The sequence below is a fragment of the Carica papaya genome, chromosome 5 (assembly GCF_054855325.1).
Source record: "Carica papaya isolate Zhongbai chromosome 5, ASM5485532v1, whole genome shotgun sequence".
In the NCBI taxonomy this organism is placed as follows: domain Eukaryota; kingdom Viridiplantae; phylum Streptophyta; class Magnoliopsida; order Brassicales; family Caricaceae; genus Carica; species Carica papaya.
Genome location: NC_142313.1, coordinates 37671789 through 37693103, shown reverse-complemented (window position 1 = coordinate 37693103; position 21315 = coordinate 37671789). Strand labels below are relative to the sequence as shown.

The 21315-nt window shown below is 36.6% G+C and overlaps 1 protein-coding gene and 1 pseudogene across 4 annotated transcripts in view; one reads left to right on the top strand and one right to left on the bottom strand.

Moving 5' to 3' along the window:
- Window positions 1-560: 560 nt before the first annotated feature.
- LOC110825378 (putative receptor-like protein kinase At5g24010 pseudogene) lies at window positions 561-3490 on the bottom strand (annotated as a pseudogene).
- Window positions 3491-11561: 8071 nt separating this feature from the next.
- The window catches only part of NUDT3 (nudix hydrolase homolog 3), a 73340-nt gene continuing 63586 nt past the window's right edge, over window positions 11562-21315 (top strand). Inside the window, exons 1-2 of one of the 4 annotated variants that reach the window (XR_015819404.1) lie at window positions 11562-11742; window positions 12881-13060. Coding sequence is in view for 3 of the 4 variants with exons in the window: in XM_088220709.1 (XP_088076835.1) it covers window positions 11663-11742; window positions 12881-13060 (260 nt within the window). In the remaining variant the exon portion in view is untranslated. Of the gene's footprint in view, window positions 11743-11768; window positions 11925-12880; window positions 13061-21315 lie in introns of those variants that run through there. The other 3 variants (XM_088220709.1, XM_088220707.1, XM_088220708.1) reach the window with 3 other exon arrangements.

Genomic DNA, 21315 nt, shown 5'->3' with positions numbered 1-21315 from the left:
TTGTAGCCATCTCGCGTCAATATGAATCGTTTATCGCGTTCGATTTCAACCATCCGATCACGTAAAAAAAGAAATGAATCTGAACTGTTTATCGCGATTTGATATCGACTGTATGATCACGTTTAAAGAGAGAACGAAACTGTACCGTTCATTGCGTTTAATCATGACTGTCCGATAACACCTGAGGAGGGAACTGATCCGGACTGTCCACGTGTGTGGGAACACTTCCGGACCGTCCAATCGCGGGGTACGCGGATCTCCAGCGTGGTCTCCCGCATGGCACCGAGTTAGCTCGCCTTACCACGCAACGCACTCCGATTCGTCAAAACTGCTGACTGAACGGTCCTACATGGCGCAATTTTTTAAAATGGCGTTCTGACCCCCAGTTTCTAAATTTTCTTTCAAAAATACCTTCCGAACCCAAATTTTCACTCATTTTTTTCAAAATTATTTTCAATTTCATCCATAACCTTTTTTTTTTTCATAATTCACATTAAATTAAATTTTTATATAATTTTTTAATGTAAAAATTAATCTTAGGTCCGGACTCGAATATTAGATAATTAGTAATCTTCAAGATTATACATCCATTCCATTTGATGTTTTGAGTACAGAAATACATCAAACCACAAGACTTCTCCATACATCACAAGGAAATTTACAGCCCTTGTAATGAAACAACTTGAACTACAAGAATATTTTAGTAGCAACTATAAACACATTCAATGGTAAACAATAAACCATAGACACTAGACTTATTAATATGCAAACTATTGAAGATTATCTAGCACCTTCGATCTTCAGTTGGGAGAAAACTGCACTAGCTGTTATTTCTGAATCACCGTCCTCTTCTTTGTCATCTTTCTCGAATGGGAAGTTGATCGAAGCCAAGCGCCCCACAACAGGCAATCCTAACTCGAATGAGGCATCCATTGTGCTATCCTCGTGTGGCTCTCTTCGAACTTTATTTTGTTGCATCTGCAATGCGTATTCCAAGTCCCAGAGTACATCAAGCATAGTAGGCCTATCAGCTCCATTTGCCCTCAGACATTTCTCAACTACTTCACCAAAAATTCTCAGTGAGTTAGGATTTATATGATCCACCAACAATGGGTCAATAATCTTTTCAAGTTGCCCTTTCTTGTGCCAGAACAAACCCCAGTCAGCTAAGTTCACCTCCTGTATCTTACTCGAGGTAATAATGGCAGGTCTAGCACAAAGCACTTCAAGAAGAACCACACCAAAAGAATAAACATCAGATTTTTCTGTGAATTGAAAGCTTGTGAAGTACTCAGGATCTAGATAACCAAAGCTGCCCTTAATTCCCATGCTGAAATCATCAGGATCAGGAGGACCTGACCTTGAAAGACCAAAGTCAGCAACTTTAGCCACATAGTTTTCATCGAGCAAGATGTTTGTCGACTTCACATCTCGATGAATAATTCCCCCATCTGATCCTGTGTGAAGGTAATGAAGGCCCTTTGCAGAACCAATGCAAATTTCAAGCCGTTCCTTCCAAGTTAACCCAGAAAGTGCAGATTGCTTCTTCTCATTACTGTTGGAACTATAGAGATGGTCTCTTAAAGTCCCCTTCTCCATGAACTCGTACACCAGTATCATCTCCGCACCCTCATCACAATAACCAATCAAGGAAACAAGATGACGATGGCAGATTTTGGAGAGCACAATAATCTCGGTGTGGAACTCCGGGAGGCCTTGTCCATGTCTTGAGTCACTTCTCTTTACAGCTACTTTCTTTCCAGTCTTAAGAACCCCCTTGTAAACTTTGCCAAATCCACCTTCACCAATCAGCAACTTAGAATCAAAGTTGTGGGTTGCCTCCAAAACTTCAGCAAATGATATCTTTAGTTTGAGGTTCAAGTTTGGGACAGGAGAGGAAGTTATAGTTCTATCACTCACCCTACTATAGAGACTACCGCCTTGTCCTCCTTGGTAAGGAAGCATAGCCTCAGATATTATAGTCTCAACTTGCTTACCTTTCCTCCATTTCAAACCCAAAAATACCATCACCATCAACACAAACAAAGAACACACAGCAGAAACTAAAGGAATAATGATATGTAGGATTTTCTTATTCTTAGCCTTGGTTAGCTGAAGAGCCAGATGGGATTCTTTCATGAACTCCATAATCTCTAACCCATTCAGATATGCAAATGTTTGTATGGTGCTTTCATTATCAGATGCAAGGCTAATGCTAACATTTAAGAATCCAGTGTGATCAGACTCAACAACAAAATCATAATAAAAAGGGACACCTGTGTCAGAAAGATCTCCATTGGCATACGGATTTATATTCTTTCTGAAGTTTCCATAGATATAGAGACTGAAATTAAGCATATTAGCTGAGGAACTCTGTGTATCACAAAAATGTACCCTGACAAGAAGACCAGTATTTTGACTCACATTGAATCTCCAAGTTATGTTAGGAGAAACCCCATTTCCTGCTTCCACTTTCTTGCAAGTCTTGTAAACAAGATCAGGGATAACATTCTCCTCAGGCTGTTTCTTCAACTCGCCATATCTAAGTCTGTCATTATATAAACTGCAGTTTTGAACAGAAGAACCTCCATTAACAACATATTCATCATCCGGTACCCAACCCAGTGTCACCGTTGGTGAGTCATTGATTTCTTCTCCTCCCACATTAACCCTGTAAACGGTTTGTAAACCCTGAGAAACCAAACCCTTGTAGACACCATCACTTCCTCCCGAAGTAACACGCGGAGCATCGTTGATTATAAAATCTTCAGGAGCAAGAAACACTTCAATGGCGTTCACAAAAGCAACAGAGGTTCCATCAGCCGGAGCAAAATATATACTGAGAGTATTATCCTTGGCTCTCAGCAAGAAATCCGTAATTACAGGAAATTCATGGCTGTTCCGTACAGTAAAATTGGATAAGAGAGAAAAATTAGAAGCCCAAACATGAAACACTGAGTCCACAAGGTTTATCCCCCGGTGCGACGTGAAGGGAAAGAAATGGAGGCGGATGAGATAAGTGACATTTTCAGTGATGTTCTTGAAATCAAAGGAAGATGGGTTTCTGTAAATTCTCGCTGTTCGATAAAGTGGCAGAGACGGGTCTGCTGCGTCGTTTACGACAGCTTCACTTGCTCCGACGGAGAAGGAACCATGAGAACTGTCAACAATGAAGTTCCGGCCAGCGAGAGTTATCGGAACTGTCGAATCTGAACCACAGTCGATGAAGTACTGCTGAGGAAGGATGTAAGACGATGAGAGTTGCAAAAGAAATAACAGAGTGAAGAAGAGGAAAGCAGGAAAATTTTTCATGGCGATTTCGAGGTTATTTTTCTTCTGGTTTCTTGCTCAATTGGGTTTATGATTTGAGTAATGATTAACAACGTTTTGATCATTGGAGTAGCTGGAAATGGTAGTTAAGCCATCATAAATGGAAGCAGAAGACTTTGTGTTGACTTATGCTTGGATTCTTGCAATTCAGAATCAGCCTCATCTTGCATATATGTATTGACGTAGTAATATCATATTTCTAATATCTTGGCCCGTGAAATGTTGGTCACAAGATTTTTTTAAACATAACAATGAAATACTTGCATAAAATAAAATTATATCAATAATATTAAATTTTAAATTAAGTGAAACAAATATTAATGACTATACAAATTCTTGAATAGTGCATATGACAATGCAAATTTTTAATAAAAATACATGTTAACTTTATAACTTGAATCTAACCCTCTTTACAATGATATATGATATAATATATGACTCAAACTCATATTTTATTAAAAATTATAGAAGTACCTACTATCATGTAAAGAATAAATATTTAATATTATATTAATAAACAAATAAAATTGTAAATTTATATAAAAATTTATTCTAAAAATAGGAAAAAAAAAACGTAGTAAAATGAAGATAATATATATGCATAATGCAAATTGGTGGTAGTAGAATATTTTTTACTAATATTTATTAATTATTTAAATTTTAAAAAATTATTTGATTATTATACGATGTTATAAGTTCTATTTTCGTATATTTTTATTACATTATTTCTTATCATTCTCTTTTACTTTTAAAGTTGGATAAAAGGAAAAAAGATATCAACGAATGATAAGATTTAAAGAAATAATATAATTTAAGGACAACACACATGCTAGAAGATGGTTGAAGATATATGGATGGAACAAGAAATACCTACAAATATTTATTCAAAATAAAAAATACTAGAAATTCACTTAAAAGACAAAATACGGAGTATTTTGAGAATATTCGATAAAACTAAAATAAACAGAGGTAGTTTTTAAAAAAGTTCAAAAAGACAAATCTATAAGAAAAAATTCAAAGAGAGAAAGAGTCTTACAATAGAGCTAAACGAGATTCTAAAAGATAAAAAATTCTATGGAAGCAAAAATCGATGCAATTGATAGAACTAACAGAAGAAGAAATTCACACCAATAGTTAAATGAGCTACCAAATTTAATTTTTGTAGTCAATTAATAAACTTGTACTAAATGATATTTTCAGTTATTAATGCTATTACTTTATTTAAAAAAAATTGATTTTATTAAATATAAAAAATTATTATTTATTATTTTACACCACTACTCAAAAGAAAAAAAACAATTATTATCTCTCACCCATAATAAACTAATGAGATATGCTTCGCTAGTATTTAATTTTTATTAAGAAATTATTTAAATTGAAATTAATAAATATATTTTTTAATTATAAATTAGGTAATTATTTTTAAACAATATGCAAAGCAAAATTCATCGAATGTTACAACGCATTAGATGTTATTTGAATTTTTTTTTTTAATTTTATAAGAAACATTTTTTTAAAAAAGTCATGTGCACATTCTTATATTTTTAAATATGAATAAATACAAATTTAAAATAAAAAAAATAAAATTATAGAAAATGGAAGAAAGAATAGAGAATAAATAAAAACATAAAAATTATTTAAAGTAATAAAAAAAATCACATCTGAAGAAATAAATTGTTAAAAATAATTAGTTTAAATAGCAAGACAAAATTATAATTTGGATTTAATCTTTAGTCCCAATTTACTACCTCTTTTATTTTTTAATTTTAATTATTTGTCATTACGTTGAATTTAAGGCATACACTGTAATTTGTTGTCGTACGACAACAGTCTATCAATTAGATAGCTTTGAACTTTCTTTGATTAAATTTATACTTTATGTTTTTTTAAGTATTATGTATGTTTCTTCTTCCACATATATATATATTATGTATGTTACATCTGTTTTGACTAATGGGCACTGTGACATTCTATCTATTGAATTCGTGCAAGAAAACATTAAAATGAATTAATTAATTAAGGTAAGCAAAAATCTTATCTTGATTTTGGTTTAAACTTTTAAAAGTATTTTCTTTTATTTTTTTGAACCTTAGTATATAATATGCATAAACTAATCGTAATTTATATATTTTATACATAAATATATTTAGAAATCTACGAAATTTACTTAAAACATGTAAAGTGTCAGTGAGATTCAAAAACTACTTATAAGATTTAAAAAATTAGATTATGTAGTATATCTTTTAAGACAATTGGATTTGGATCACGGCTCCAACAAGGTCTACAATGCCAAGTTTGCCTACGGAATTCTTGCTTCTAAATACTTTAGTCCTCTTGTGAATTATTCTCACTAGAAGCTCTTCTAGAAGCCTAGACTTTAAAAGAAGCACAAAATGCTTTGGTGAAGAATATTGAATCTGTAACGGCCCCGGAAATTTAAAATGAAATATATGTATTAAAAATGTCAAATGCGGAAGCGAAGTCAAAATTTCAATTAACATCCCTTACACTAAAACCAAAAACGTGCTCAAAATATAAAAAATCAAACTAACTAAAGGAGAAACTCGAAAGTAAAAGCTATGAATATGAGTATGGAGTCTTTAGGCGTCCACTTCGTCGTCTTCCTGCGGAACGAGCTCGGGAACAATATCTTCCTGATATGAAATGATTAAATAAGGAATGAGCTACACTATCCCAGTAAAGACATCACGATATCTCACCGTCACGGAGGTAAAGGTGGGTAGAAAACACAAAAAGACCAATGGAGCATAATTTATAACAAATCCTTTTATCAATAATAAAACCTTTACCATCCACTTATCTCGGTGAAATTTATAAAACTGTATACGAAAGCAATAACATTATCATCATCATGAAATCATATAAACTGTATAACATAATACTTATCACGCCTTTTGTAATTCAATCATTACACAACATATTTTTCCTTATTTACCAGGCTACTAGTATCCATGGGGATCCATAGGGGTCCCGCTACCCGTGAACCCTTAACACTTGTAATCAGATTCCAAGGCCGTCCCCATACCCCGTCCGGTATGGGCGCCAAAACTATAAACCTCAATACCCCATCCGGTATGAGGGTGAAACGGGCCGTCCCCATACCCCGTCCGGTATGGGCGCCAAAACACATAAGGTCTTCATACCCCGTCCAGCATGAGAGACCACAATTCCGGTAGGGTTCCCTACGGACCCGGTCCGTCCACCATCTCCCAGGATATCTAGTCAGACTGATCACATTATACAATTATCAATTTACATAACCTTTCATTCCCCTTTTCCTCAGTCAGCATCATTAATTCACACACAAACAAGCAAAACAGTAATTTATGCCAAACAAGACAACATACAACATCGGTTTCTCAGTCATTCAATCCATAATCAATAAAACAGTAAAATATGCACACGAAACTATGAAATGAAAACATCAGACCTCATACTGCATTTAAAACTGTAAAATAGGCCAAATAACAATTAACCGACAAACACACCAGACTCGGGCTCCATTAGCGACCTTAAGCAATTTCACACATTCATTGATTCAAGAAATACCATTTTATCATTATTGAACTTTAATACCGTAATAGGAAATAGGGTGAGGGGTCTTTACTCGTTTCGGGGTCCAAACACGGCTTCACAATGCGCCTAAAGGCTGTCCCAAATCTTCTCTGAATTTTTTCCGGGGAACTGAAACGCACCACTGGTACCTGCATGTGTTCCAAAAAATCCCAAATTAGACCCAGGGCCCCTTTCGACCAATATCGCAATTCCGGCACGGCGGCTCTGTCGTGCTCCGGCGATGGCGCCGCCGCTTGCGGCGACGATTCGCCTCGGGTTGGCCGTTATCGGCCGTTTCTGGCCGAATTCGGCCACCCTTACATCGGTCCCTGTGATAAAACAACCCTAGGGCCCTCGAGGGGCCAAAAAATTTTGAAAAACCGAAGCTTACTGACGGCAGTGCTCTCGGGTGCGGCGGCTCTCCGGCGAGGTTCGTGTTTTGGTGATTCGGCTCTGATCAACCTGTAGAGAAAAGAATGGTGATCACGGTGATATAAAAATTTCATTAAACGGAGGCCGGGAAGGGCCTCATCGGAGGCAAAAACCGAGGAGGGGTGCGGCGGCGCCGCTGGATTTCGGCCGTGTTTTCCGGCCGTTTGGCCGGGATTTTGGCCCCGATTTGGCCACAGGGGAACTCAGCGTGGAAAAACGAGTCGGGGGTATGAAATTTACCTCGATTGGCAGTCGGAAATCTCCCCGGTGCGGCGGCGGGTGGCGGCGGCCGGCTCCTCCGGCGTCTGGTTCGTCTTCTCCGGCGAGGGCAGGCGACTAGGGTTTTTGTGGTCAGGTGTGGGGGTTCTATTTATACCTTTTTGCCTTTTGATCTCAGCCGTCCATTTTGATTAAATCTGAACCGTCCGTTTTTAATTGAATCTGAGCCGTCCGTTCGCGTGCATCTGGACCGTCCGTGCGATTGCATCTGGGCTGTCCATGCGCACGCTTGATCTGGGCCATTCGTGCGCGCGGGGACGCATTTGGGCCGTCCGATCGCGCGCACGCGGATCGCCAACGTGGCCCGTCCCCGGGTCGACGTGGTTTTGCCACGCAGCAGGTCCTGGTTGGCCAGGGCTGCTGATTGGGCCGCTGACGTGGCTGCTGACGTGGCACTTTTTAAAAAAAAAATTAAACTTAATAAACAAAATTAATAATAAAATTAAAAAAATGTCCAATTATTTGGGCGTTACAGAATCAATGTCTTTTAGGCATTTAGAAAGAAAACAATATGCACATAATATCTCGTCTACTATAGTAATTGGATATTGGTAAAAAAAAAAGAAAAAAAAAATTTCTTTTATGTATGTATATATATGTATATAGTAATAATTATAAATGGAAAAATGGTGTAGTTGGGGAGAAGAGGAGGAAACGGTGCCATTTGGAGAAGAGGAGGAGGAAACAACGTCGTTTGGAGAAGAGGAAAATGAAACAGTGTTGTTTGGAGAAGAGAGAGTGGACAGCTGGGATGAAGTGAGATGGATGGGCAGGATGAGAGGCAGGTGGGATATAAATAGGAGGAGAAAAAGAAAAAAAAGAAAAAGAAAAGAAAGAAAACATAGAAGAGGGGTTGGGGGAAGAGAAGGTTCGAGAAAGAGAGAGAGGAGCCAGAGCGAGGAGGAACGAGAAGAGAGAGAGAAAAAGAAGGAGGACAGTGGTTGTGCAAGCCACGGGAGTGCAGAAAGAAAGATGGAGATGTGAGGTACGGTAAATCTTAAGTTTCATATGTAGGTTTAGTATGAATTTGAAATTGTGACCGTAGGTTTAGGAATATAGACATCACTTAGGATATAGAGTAGAAAACTGTGATTTAGGGGATAGGCAGGTGGAGATGGTCGGTGGAATTGTAGAAGTGTGAAAGATATATATGGAGGAGGCCACGGAAGGAGAGAGAATGAGGAATTCGGTGAGTGAGTGAGGTCCGTGAGAGAGAAAAAATTTCGTGATTGTGAGTGGAGGCACATGGAGGAGGCCGCGGGAGGAGAAAGAATGAGGAGTTAGGTGAGTGAGTGAGGTCCGTGAGAGAGAAAAAATTAGGTGTGATTGTGAGTGCAGATACATGGAGGAAGCCGCAGGAGGAGAGAGAATAAGGAGTTCGGTGAGTAAGTGAGGTTCGTGTGAGAGAGAAAATTTTGTGTGGTTGTGAATGGAGGTACATGGAGGAGTGAAGGCAGGGATAGAGAGTGTGTTGGGTGCTAACAGAGAAGGTAGGCATGGAAGGGTGGAGTGTGTGCATTCTGAAAATTAGGGAGTAGGAAAGGGAGGCTTGTAGCGCGGGGGTGTGAGGGATCGGGATAGAGGTGTATCGGTATAGATGTGTGGTGTACGGGTGTGAGTTGCATGTGTAAATTTAGGAGTTTGGTAAATGAACATTACTGGTGTATGTGTGCTAAGGGTTAGTGTGTGTCATTTGGGGAGACATGTGTAGGTTCTGTATACAGGTTAAAACTATAGGAGAGCCTCAGGACAATGTTGTGGAGTAAAAACGGGGTGATATTGTCCTTGAGTTGGTTGTGCTGGGGGGACACCGATATTGATTGTCGATATCTAGAAGGAGTAAGTTAATCGTCGATAGTGGTGATAGTAAAGAGACTCTAACGGGCAAGGGGTTGGGTCGCCGATATTGGTGACGGGAGAAAATAGTATATGTGTGTGCGTGTGTGACTTGTTAGGGGTCGAGAGATAGAAGGTTCATTGATGGTCGCCGATACTGGTGACTGATGAGAACATTTGTACGGTTGAGTGACCTAATCCGGGTTGAGGGGAGGTGACGTCGGGGGATGGTCACCCTTAGCATGAGTGATATTTAAAATACCGGGGGGTAAGTATTAGTCCCGTGTAATTCAATGGTAGTAAGAATGTATGAATTAGGCTACGAAGAGAGAATATATATAGAAATATGGGGTTTTATATTGTTGCATATGATACTTGTAACTTAATTTTTACTGTACTGAGTTATATGTACTCACTCTTTATTATTCACAAATGAAGTAGGGATGGAGTTGGGATCGGAATTGCCGGTTTTCGAGCCTAGCGTATAAAGCAACAGTGCAAGGATTTTCACTAGTGGAATTGAGTTTGTAAAAGTTAGTGGTAGTGTAGATTGTGTGTCTGCTGGGGGTGTATCAGGCTGTATTTCACTGTGATATCACATGTATGGTTGCAAGTTTATTTTTGACTTTGAATAATAGATTATGGTAGTTTTTCTATGTGTGTGATTGATTTGGAATGAGATTTTAGTATTTGGTCATTGAACTGTTTTAGATTACATCGTTAAGAGAAAAAAAAAAAACGGGCCGTTACATCTACTATGTGGACTAGGGGAAGAATTCTATTCATACATCTCCCTTGAGCATCATCTAATCATATCTTTATGGCTAACACATGAGTGAGACTTGAGAGTACATTAGCTTAATATGTTAACTATTAACGATTTTTTTTTTAATTTCTCATAAATAATTAGAAGAACATGGATAATATAAAGATTATGTGATAAAGGATCCTACTCTACATATATATATGCAATCGCATGATCTCTCACTTAGTAGAGGAATCAACTTCTGTGCCTTCTGATTTATGGATCTTGACATCTTCAACATGATGATTGGAAATTTTGTTGAGCATTCAATTAATGGTGTCCTTAGTGAGGCAGAAGAATTACTCAATGTTATCTTGTGATACAACACTTGGTAAGAATAAATAATTTATTACATGTGGTTAGAAGATCGAATGATAAGCACAAAGCATACATGAGCAAGATGTTGACCTTGAACGCTTTAGAGGTTGAGAGTGAAGACATTCTATTGCTATTATTGGTAATATAGAGCTTTATCAAATAAAGATTTTGAGGTGACTCTCTTAATTTGATAATATTTCTTAGTTTGGACCGTTGGATCCATATGGTAAAAATAAGTTTAGGAATCTAATGTCTTATTGTGAATGTTGTAAAATTGTATGAATTCCTAAAACCCTTAATGGGCTTGCTTATACTACTGTTAAATGAGCCTCCAAAAATTCTTTTTGTGATGTTTTGTTGGACAATGTTGTAGAAGCTTTCAAATAATGAATCCCTCACTTTCCAAGGTAAAAAAAAAAAAAAAAAAAAAATTTTTATGCATAATTTAATTAATTTTGCTCATATTTTCAGTTTCACAATAATTAACTTGTATTTTTAATTGTCAAGAAAAAATAACAAAAACATCAAATTTGAATTGAACATAAATTTAACTTAAAAGTAAAATGTTATTTTTACTCATATTTTATTCTATCTTAATATGTTCTTATTTATATTTCTTAAAATTAAAATTTGAACTACATCTCAATTTTAATACGTAAAATACTATTAAATAATTAGCAAAGGTATTTTAAATATTTTGAAAAATTTTAAATGTATAGGAATTTGTACATAATTAAAAAAAAATTAAATATTTAAACAGAAAAGTATAAATGCTATTAGGACCATTAATTATTTAAGCAATTAAAAGAATAAGTGAAATAATTAACTTAAATTAGATATTGTAAGATAATTTTAATCGATAGAATATATATATGTATATTTGAAAATATTTAAATAATTATAATATTTCTTTTTTTTTTATAAAAATTATAATACAAATTTTAAATTATTTTAGCATACTCGAAAGAGTCATTTTTAATAAACAAACAAAACCCGCTAATTAAAAGTTGTCAACGACTGGTCATTTTGGGTGCATATTGTCTGCAAAACTGCGTCTGGCAAATTGCGGAGTGGCGTAGAGGAGAAATGGCGGAATCTCACAAGCAAGAAGAATACTTCGATGTTCTGACGGAAACTGGCGAAAAAACTGGCATCTCCAAACCAAGGCAAGTCTTCATTTTCCATGTAATCATACACAACGCATATATACTCATTTTCCAAGTTTTATTTCCCTCTTTCATTTTCCCCTTCTTTTTCCATCTTCAACGTTCTCTTGGCCTGTTAAATAATCGGACGAACAATCGGCATCGGAATCTGCTGAACGACGTAGTTTTTGTCGAAGTATGCGGTGCGATTCCCGACTAGCGGAACTTTTGTATGATTTTATTAATTTTATCAATCAATTTGGTGAGATTTTACGTTTGCTACTATGTCGTTCTCATCGTTTCGCTTCTTGATTTGCTTAAAATTTTTTCTATTTTGTATTTCAAAAAAAGTTGTAGTGGAACAACGGATTTATTTATTTTTTCTTCATTTTAATTTGAAGTTTTTGCTCTAGATTTAATGTTTCATTTCCTTAGCGTCCGTTTGCAGCAGCCAAATTGAGGTTATGTTTTGTTGCGGGATTTAGGCCTTTTCTGGTGCGCGAAAATTTTTCTTTGCTTTTTATTTTCTAAAACCATAAGCACGTGTTATTTATGAATGAGAGGAAGTAAAATGTATATTTGTGGAATAATCAAGTTAAATACAAAAATAAGTATCAAGAAAAACGGAAAACAATAGCTCAAAAATACTCAGTTGTCATTTTGAGGATTATTTTGTTAATTGCTGACTAAAGTAAATCAAATATATATATAAATTCTGAAAATAAAAATTTGAAAAATATTTTCGTATGCAAAATGGTGCCTTAATTATTGTAAGCAAGTTCTAAAGCAGACTTTATATTTTTCTGTTCTTTACGTTTTTGTTTAAAATATCTTCTTGTGATGCAAGTGCCTAACTTTATGATGTATCCATGAATTCCATATCATGATCGTCATGAATTGATGAGCGTTAATCGGTATGATGATCCTGAGTTGATAAATTTGGTTTTCTTGTTTGGCTTTCTGGGTTAAACACTTTATGTTAATTCTTTGAATGGTTAGATATTTATCTGGTTTGCTTTTCTTTAAATTTCACAGCGTAATTCCTTTTCTTAACTCGTCAACAAATTGAAAATTTGGCTTGTGTTCTCTGTTAGTATCATGCAAATTTCACATGTCAAAAGAAGAAATGTCGATACAAATATTTTTGCTGCTTCTTTAGGGGAGATGTCCATCGTGATGGTGATTACCACCGAGCTGTTCATGTTTGGATTTTTGCTGAGAGTACACAAGAACTGCTTCTTCAACGACGAGCTGATTGTAAGGACTCATGGCCAGGGTTGTGGGATATCTCAAGTGCAGGTCACATTTCAGCTGGTGATTCATCATTGATCTCTGCCCAGTAAGTAATTCTAACTGAGATTTTAAGTGGTACTTTTTTTTTTCTTTTTTAAAATTTGTGGATTAATTTCTATACCCTCGAGAAGTTTTTGGAGTTAGTTTACAGTTTGTATTCATTTTATTCTGTGGTGTTTTTATGTATAATTCCCCTTTGTTACGATTGCATCCCCAAGTTTTACTGTTTTAATATCATTGATCCCCTTTGGCTGACTTTGAACATGAGGTGTTTGAGAGGTGGAAAGAGTGTCCTATTTTTCAAGTGTGGACTATTTGATTTGAGTTCTTAACTTTGAGTAGAAGGGTCTGTTGAAGAATGTATCATTTGTAATTAAGAGAGAATTTGTTAAAGGGTATTTGAGTAAAATATGCGCTATGCAATTAGTTGTTTGTTTCATTTTCTATTGTAGAAAACTTATATAACATACAGTTTTAATATTTAATAAAATACACACTCAATTATTCTTAATATGATATTTGAGTTTTAGATTTAAAAAAAAATCCCTCACCACCAAACACTATATCCTCATAGTCTTAGTTTCCCCAAAACCCATAAGGTGAATCGTATACCAAAATCCAAATGATGAGCCTAGCACCATAAAATGTTAAGGGGTATAGGACTCACAATTCACTCAGGTGTACTCAAGGAGAAAAATTTAAATCCTAGATAAAAGTAAGTTCAAGTGTCTGAGCCAAGTGCTAAAAAGATAAGGATTTCTTCATTCTTGATATACCACTACCATCTTCACCACCAAACATTTTACTCTCACCACCAAACACTAAAATCTCTTAGTCTTAATTGCCCTAAAAACTAGAAAGTGAATCCTAGATACACTAAAATTCAGATAATAAGCCTAACATAGTAACCAGATAGGACCACGATTCACTCAGGTGTGCTTAAGGATGAAAAATTCAGATCTTGAACCAAAGTAAGTCCAAGAGTTAGTGTAACGCCCAATAATTTTTAAATTTTTTATTTTATTTTATTTTATTATTATTATTAATTTTATTTTTATTTATTTTATTTTATTTAGTTTATTTTAATTTAATTTAATAAAAATAAAAATAACAATAATTGTAAAATTGGGTAAAAATATTATTTGGATTTAATTGAAATTGATTTTGGGAAAAAGAGGTGAAAATTAGGATTCTGGGGGTATTTTTGAAAAGAAAATCGGAAACCGGGGGTCAAAACGCAATTTAGAAAAATTGTGCCCCGTCAGCGCCACGTCAGCGGCCCAGTCAGCAGCCCTGGCCAACCAGGACCTGCCGCGTGGCAAGACCACGTTGACCCGGGAACAGACCACGTCGGCCCAGATGCGTCCCCGCGCGCACGAACGGCCCAGATTAAGCGTGCGCACGGACGGCCCAGATTCAATCACGCACGGACGGCCCAGATTTAATCAAAATGGACAGCTGTGATCAAAAGGCAAAAGGGTATAAATAGAACCCCCCACACCTGACCACAAAAACCCTAGCCGCCTGCCCTCGCCGGAGAAGACGAACCAGACGCCGGAGGAGCCGGCCGCCGCCACTCGCCGCCGCACCGGGGAGTTTTTCAACCGCCGATCGAGGTAAATTTCATACCCCCGGCTCGTTTTTCAATGCTGAGTTTCCCTGTGGCCAAATCGGAGCCAAAATTCTGGCCAAACGGCCGAAACCCAGCAGCGCCGCCGCGCCCCTCCTCAGTTTTTTACTCCGATGAGGCCCTTCCAGGCCTCTGTTTGATACAATTTTTATATCACCGTGATCACCATTCTTTTCTCTACAGGTTGATCGGAGCCAAATCACCAAAACACGAACCTCGCCGGAGAGCCGCCGCACCCGAGAGCACCGCCGCCGGTAAGCTTCCGTTTTTCGTAATTTTTTGGCCCCCCGAGGACCCTAGGGTTGTTTTATCGCAGGGACCGATGCAAGTGTGGCTGAATTCGGCCGAAAACGGCCAACCCGAGGTGAATCGCCGCCGCTTGGCCGGAGCACGGCGGAGCCGCCCTGCCGGAATTGCGATACTGGCCGAAAGGGGGCCTGGGTCTAATTTGGGATTTTTGGGACACGTGCAGGTACCAGTAGTGCGTTTCAGTTCCCCGGGAAAAATTTAGGGAAAATTTGGGACAGCCTATAGGCGCACTTTAGAGCCGTATTCGGACCCCGAAACAGGTAAGGATTTCTCACCCTATTTCCTATCACGGTATTAAAGTGCAATAAATGATAAAATGGTATTTCATGAATCAATAGCTGTGTGAAATTGTTTAAGGTTGCTAATGGAGCCCGAGTCTAGTGTATTTGTCGGTCAGTTGTTGTTTGTTCTATTTTACAGTTTTAAATGCAGTATGATGTCTGATGTTTTTATTTCATAGTTTCGTGTGCATGTATCACTGTTTCATTGATTATGGACTAAATGACTGAGAACCCGATGTTGTGTGTTGTCTTGTTGGCATGAACTACTGGTTTGCATGTTTGTGTGTGACTTGATGATGGTGACTAAAGAAAAAGGGATAAAAGGTTATGTGAATTGACAAACGGATAATGCGGATAGCCTGACTAGGTATCCTGAGAGATGGTGGACGGATCGGGTCCGTAGGGAACCTTACCGGGAACGTGGTCTCTCATACTGGACGGGGTATGGAGACCTTATGTGTTTTGGCACCCATACCGGACGGGGTATGGGGACGGCCCGTTTCACCCTCATACCGGACGGGGTATTGAGGTTTATAGTTTTGGCGCCCATACCGGACGGGGTATGGGGACGGCTCTGGAATCTGATTACAAGTGTTAAGGGTTCACAGGTAGCGGGACCCCTATGGATCCCCATGGATACTAGTAGGCTGGTAAATGAGGAGAAATATGTTGTGTAATGATTGAATTGCAAAGGTGTGGTAAGTATTATGTTATACAGCTCATATGATTTCATGATAATGATAATGTTACTGCGTACGTATATTGTTTTATGAATTTCACCGAGATAAGTGGATAGTAAAGGATTTTATTATTGATAAAAGAATTTGTTGTAAATTATGCTCAATTGGTCTTTTTGTGTTTTCTACCCACCTCTACCTCCGTGACGGTGAGATAGTGTGATGTCTTTACTGGGGTAGTGTAGCTCATTCCTTATTTAATCATTTCAGATCAGGAAGACATTGTTCCTGAGCCCGTTCCGCAGGAAGACGGCGAAGGGGATGCCTGAAGACTCCGTAGTTATATTTATACCTTTATTTTCGAGTTTCTCTTTTAGTTAGTTTGTTTTTTTATACTTTGAGCACGTTTTTAGTTTTAGTGTAAGGGATGTTAATCAAATTTTTATTACGCTTCCGTATTTGACATTTTTAATACATATATTTCATTTCAAAATTTCGGGGCCGTTACAGTTAGAGCCAAGTGTTGAGAATCATGTAACTCCTGAAAACTCTTTACATTCTAAGACAGATCTATCTACTATTCCCAAAAAAGGGATGAATGAATGTATTAAAAATTCACTCTACCCAATTTCAAACTTTGTCATTTGATAGATGCTCTTCGTCTCACAAATTCTTTTTCTTTTAATGAATTTAATTGCAATGTCTATTTTTAATACATTTTTTGAGGTTTTATCTTGTGAAAAGTGAAAAAATATCATGGATGTTAAAGTATAGGCTCTAGAGAAGAATCAGACATGGGAAGTGGTGGATCTGCCCACAAGAAAGAAACTTGTAAGGTGCAAATGCGTTTCATAATAAAATATACGGCAAATGGGACAATTGAGAGATATAAAGTAAGATTGATAGCGAAAAAGCAATACACAAACCTATGAGATAGATTATCAAGAGACATTCGCACCAGTGACTACCATGAATACAATGCGAATCTTATTGTCCTTAGTTGCCCATTTTGATTGGGAACTGCAATAATTTGACGTGAAAAATACTTTCTTATATAGAGATCTATAAGAAAAAATTTATATGAAATTCCACTAAGATTTATCAAAGGAACATGAACAAATAGAGTGTATAAACTCAAGAAGGCACTCTGTTGACTCAAGCAATCACTAGAGCATGGTTTGACAAATTTGAGAAAGTAATGATAGATTTGAGATATAAACCAACCAGAGAAATTACACTCTATTTATTAAACACTCAAAATTCAGGGAGAGTTATAGCTCTCTTAGTTTATATTGATGATATAATTGTAATAGAGAAAATGAAAATGAAAAATTAATGCTTAAATAATGCTTGAAAAAATAGTTTGAGATCAAGGAGTTAAGAAAGTTGAAATACTTCATTAGAACTAAAGTTGCTTGCTCAAAATCAGGAATCTTCATCTCACAGTAGAAACACATCCATGACCTATTAAGGGACATTGGCAGGGTAGTATGTAAACTAATTAGTACTTTGATTGATCACAATCATAAATTGGGGCTAGTAAAAGAGGATATGTTGGTAGATAAAAAAATTTATCAGAGATTGATTGGAAAATTAATATACTTATTGCACACAAGACCGAACATTACTAATACAGTGGTATGATAAATCAGTTCATACACAATTCTAAAAAGATGCACTTACAGGCAGCCAACAGAGTGGTAAATTACCTAAAAGAGACACTTGGGAAAGGTGTTATGTTTAGAAAGAATGACAGGTTTTGTTCCTAAAGACCTATACTGATGCAGGCTATACATGGTCGGTGGTGGATAGAAAATCTACTATAGGTTATTATATCTACCTTAGGGGTAACTTGGTTACTTAGAGAAGTAAGAAACAGAACATAGTTGTAAGGTCGAGTGCAGAGTCAAAATTCTGGGTAATGGCTCAAGGGGTATGTGAGCTTCATGACTGAAAAGGATTTTAGAAGACCTACGAACCGATTGGGATAACCCCATGCGCTTATATTGTAACAACAAATCAGGTATAAGCATTGTTCATAACCCGGTGCACATGACAAGATCAAACATATTTAAGTTAATAGACATTTTATAAAAGAGAAGCTAGACAATAGTTTAATATGTATTCCATACATGTCTACTAGCTTGTAGCTTGCAAAGATGTTGACCAAAAACTTGGGAAATTCGACATTTCAGACTATTATTGGCAAGCTGAGGATGGACAATATCGTTTGAGGGGGAATATTGAAGAATATGTCATATGTAATTAAGAGAGAATTATGTTAAAGGGTATTTTGATAAAATATGCCCTATATAAGCAATTGTTTATTTTCTTTTCAATTTTAGAAAATCTGCATATGTAGTGCCTTGGTATACTCAATAAAACACACACTCAATCATTCTCAATAGGGTCATAATTGTAAATTCTTTGAATTTTCTTTTGTTTATCCTGTAAAAATTGGTTGTAGAACCCTTGAACCAACCTTTATAAGGTCAGAAGTAACCAACCCTTGGAAATTTTGAATTGTTATTAACATCTATGCCCATATATATGGGGGTGCATCTTTTCCGCTATTTCGATGATAATATTAATTTTATACTATTTTTTTTGAAATAAAAAGTGTAAAGTGTGTATTAATATGATATTGAAAATCGGGGTATCGCCCATGTACAAAAGTATTTACATCAATGTTAGCATATCAATAACATTCCCAAAATCCGCATCATTATTAATGTCAAATATTAATTTTATACTATTGCTTATGTAGTTCTAGGAAGTCTAGGTAGCTTAATTTTTTCCGTTGGCTAGCCCCTCCGTATCTGTTTGCCTTGGCTGGAGGCTTGACTAGCTGAAGCAACAATGCCTATGAGCCTCCCATGAAATTCCTGGTGATGGAGAGAAAAGCATTTGATATTGTCCTGAAATGTGAAATCTTAGACGTTATGTGAGTCACAGGAAATGTCTTCTGAAACCATTTCTTTGTCTACCTCTTTGACATAGAGATTAAGTGATCTTTTAAGGCACTGAGTGATCTTTACTGGGCTAGGGGAAACAACAAATGGGCCTGGAAATTCAATGAGGATAACTACTCTGTAGTCCTCTCTCTCGGAAGGAAGAAAAGAGGCAGCTCTCAGGATTTTTAAGGGGAAGAAAGGAGGGAATAGAAGGATGATGTTCCCTGCGGGTATAGAATCAGATGCACGGTGAGACTTTATTATGAGCCCTAGCAGTGTTATGGCATATAATCAGAATTTTCCAGCAGAGGAAGAGGAATAAAAGAAGATTATCACATTTGTCAGATCTCCTGATAGTAATGCCTACTAATAAGTTTTTAATATTAGGTGTTTAAGATATTTTATGATTTTGTGACGAGTTGCCTTTGTGCAATTTGTTAGTGCCAGTGCCACATGTATTCCGGCACATGTTAGTGTCAGTTATGAAGAGGAGCAGTTTTGAGATAGTTACATGTTTGAATAAATTGGTGGTTGTACAGGGAGACAGTTCCTGGTCTTACGGAAGCTGTTAATCTGATCTAATGTAATCAATAATTGTCTACATATGCTTTCAAAAAACAGTTGTATATATATGGAATAAAGGAATATAGAAATTTATTCTGTAGTAATTAGTAATTTCTTAGTCAAAGATATCTTTTGGGTGTTCCCTTTTCACGAACCCATGATTTTGTGTTCAAAATAAGTTATGGAAGAAGACCTATGAAAACTCAACTGGATTTACAGATTTTAGTGTGAGTAGATCCATAACATCCTGGGATGGGGACCGTACCAGTTTGGTACGGTGATCTGCCTTTTTTTTTAGCCTTTTCACAAATCCTATCATGAACATCGAGCACAAGATGGTTTAGAACATGAGCAACATAGTGGCAAAGAGGAGGCCTTGGTCAGTCAGCTGGATGAATTGACCAAGGGTTTTTCTGGCTACTTTTGGATGAAGTTGGGGAGGGTAACACCAAGAGGAACGATGTCATGGTAAAGACACTGCTGATAAGCCTGCAACCAAGTGTCTAGAATTGGATTTCCCTTGGTCAGCACCAATAAGTTAGGTGAATTGATGAAATTCCTTTAGGCGAATTGAGTGCTAGATTACCACTGGACTTTGTGCAACTTGTAGCCTAAACAAATTCTTCAACACCTGAACAAGAGATGGAAATCTTCTTTTCTTCGTTTTTTTTTTTTGGATAGAAAAAGAAATATTATTGTGCTTAAAGATGAGAAGTTATATCCACAGAGGATAAGATATCCTTCTGAAGCTTTAACTAGGAACAACCGAAAGAAAAGTAGAGAACATAACAAAAGATCCAAATGAAAACATAGATGATCACAAAGTAATTGCCTTCCAATCCCTATAGAAGATAATTAGAGAAATATCTCAGAATCTTCACTATCCCTTTCCCCATAGAGAAGCAAAATGACTTTTTTCCCATATGATGTCATTCTGGGGATGTTGATTATTGAAGATGCAATGATTTTTTCTTATCAAGTTGTCCATAAGCCAGTGAATATTGAACCTAGCACCTTGTCAAAGAATCTGTGAGTTAGGAGTGTTTATGGGATCAAAAGTTGGAGTTAGATTGCCAAAAACTTGATTGCTATCCTGAACACCCTAAGTTTGAGGTAAGCAATTGGGAGAGATTGAGATTTCTAGTTTGATTGTTGGTCTGCATATGACCTCCTAGAGCATCTTAATGAAGCAGAATAGGAAGTTCCTAAAGTGGACATATTTAACTAAGAGATGTGAGGTAGAACTTACTTCTTTAAAGATAAAAAGTAATGTGTATTATGTATAAGGCACCAAGGAGGTACCACCCATGTACAAAGTATTTATAACTCAGTTAGACCATCAATAACTTTTCCAAATCATCCCACTCATAGAGATCATGACCCAACATTAGAGCCCCAGAAGTATGAATCCTCCTATCTCTAATTCTGGCTAAATTCTCACATCTCAATCACTAGATCCCAATAAACACCCCTAACCCACATTTGGATAAGAAATTTCTCTTTCCCCCATAAGTCTCTTCTCAAACATCTCAATCATTAGATTCTAAGTTCTCACATCTTTATATTTAGCTCCCAAAAGAAGCCCAAGGTACTTGATTGACAATTGTACAGATTTACATCACCCTTGTCTTCGAGCATCACTAATTTAAACTTATTCAAATTAATATTTAGCTCAGAGATAGCTAGAAAACACAAGAGTACACATATAAGATTCAAAATCATCTTTTCATCGGGTTGACAAAAAATCAAAATATCATCAGCAAAAAATAAATGCGAAATGTCCACATTCTGATCACCTCTTCCCAACTCCACCCCCTTCAATAAATTCTTTTCTCTAGCTTTCTCAAGTAGTCTGTTCAGTATTTCCGTGATAATAATTAACAACA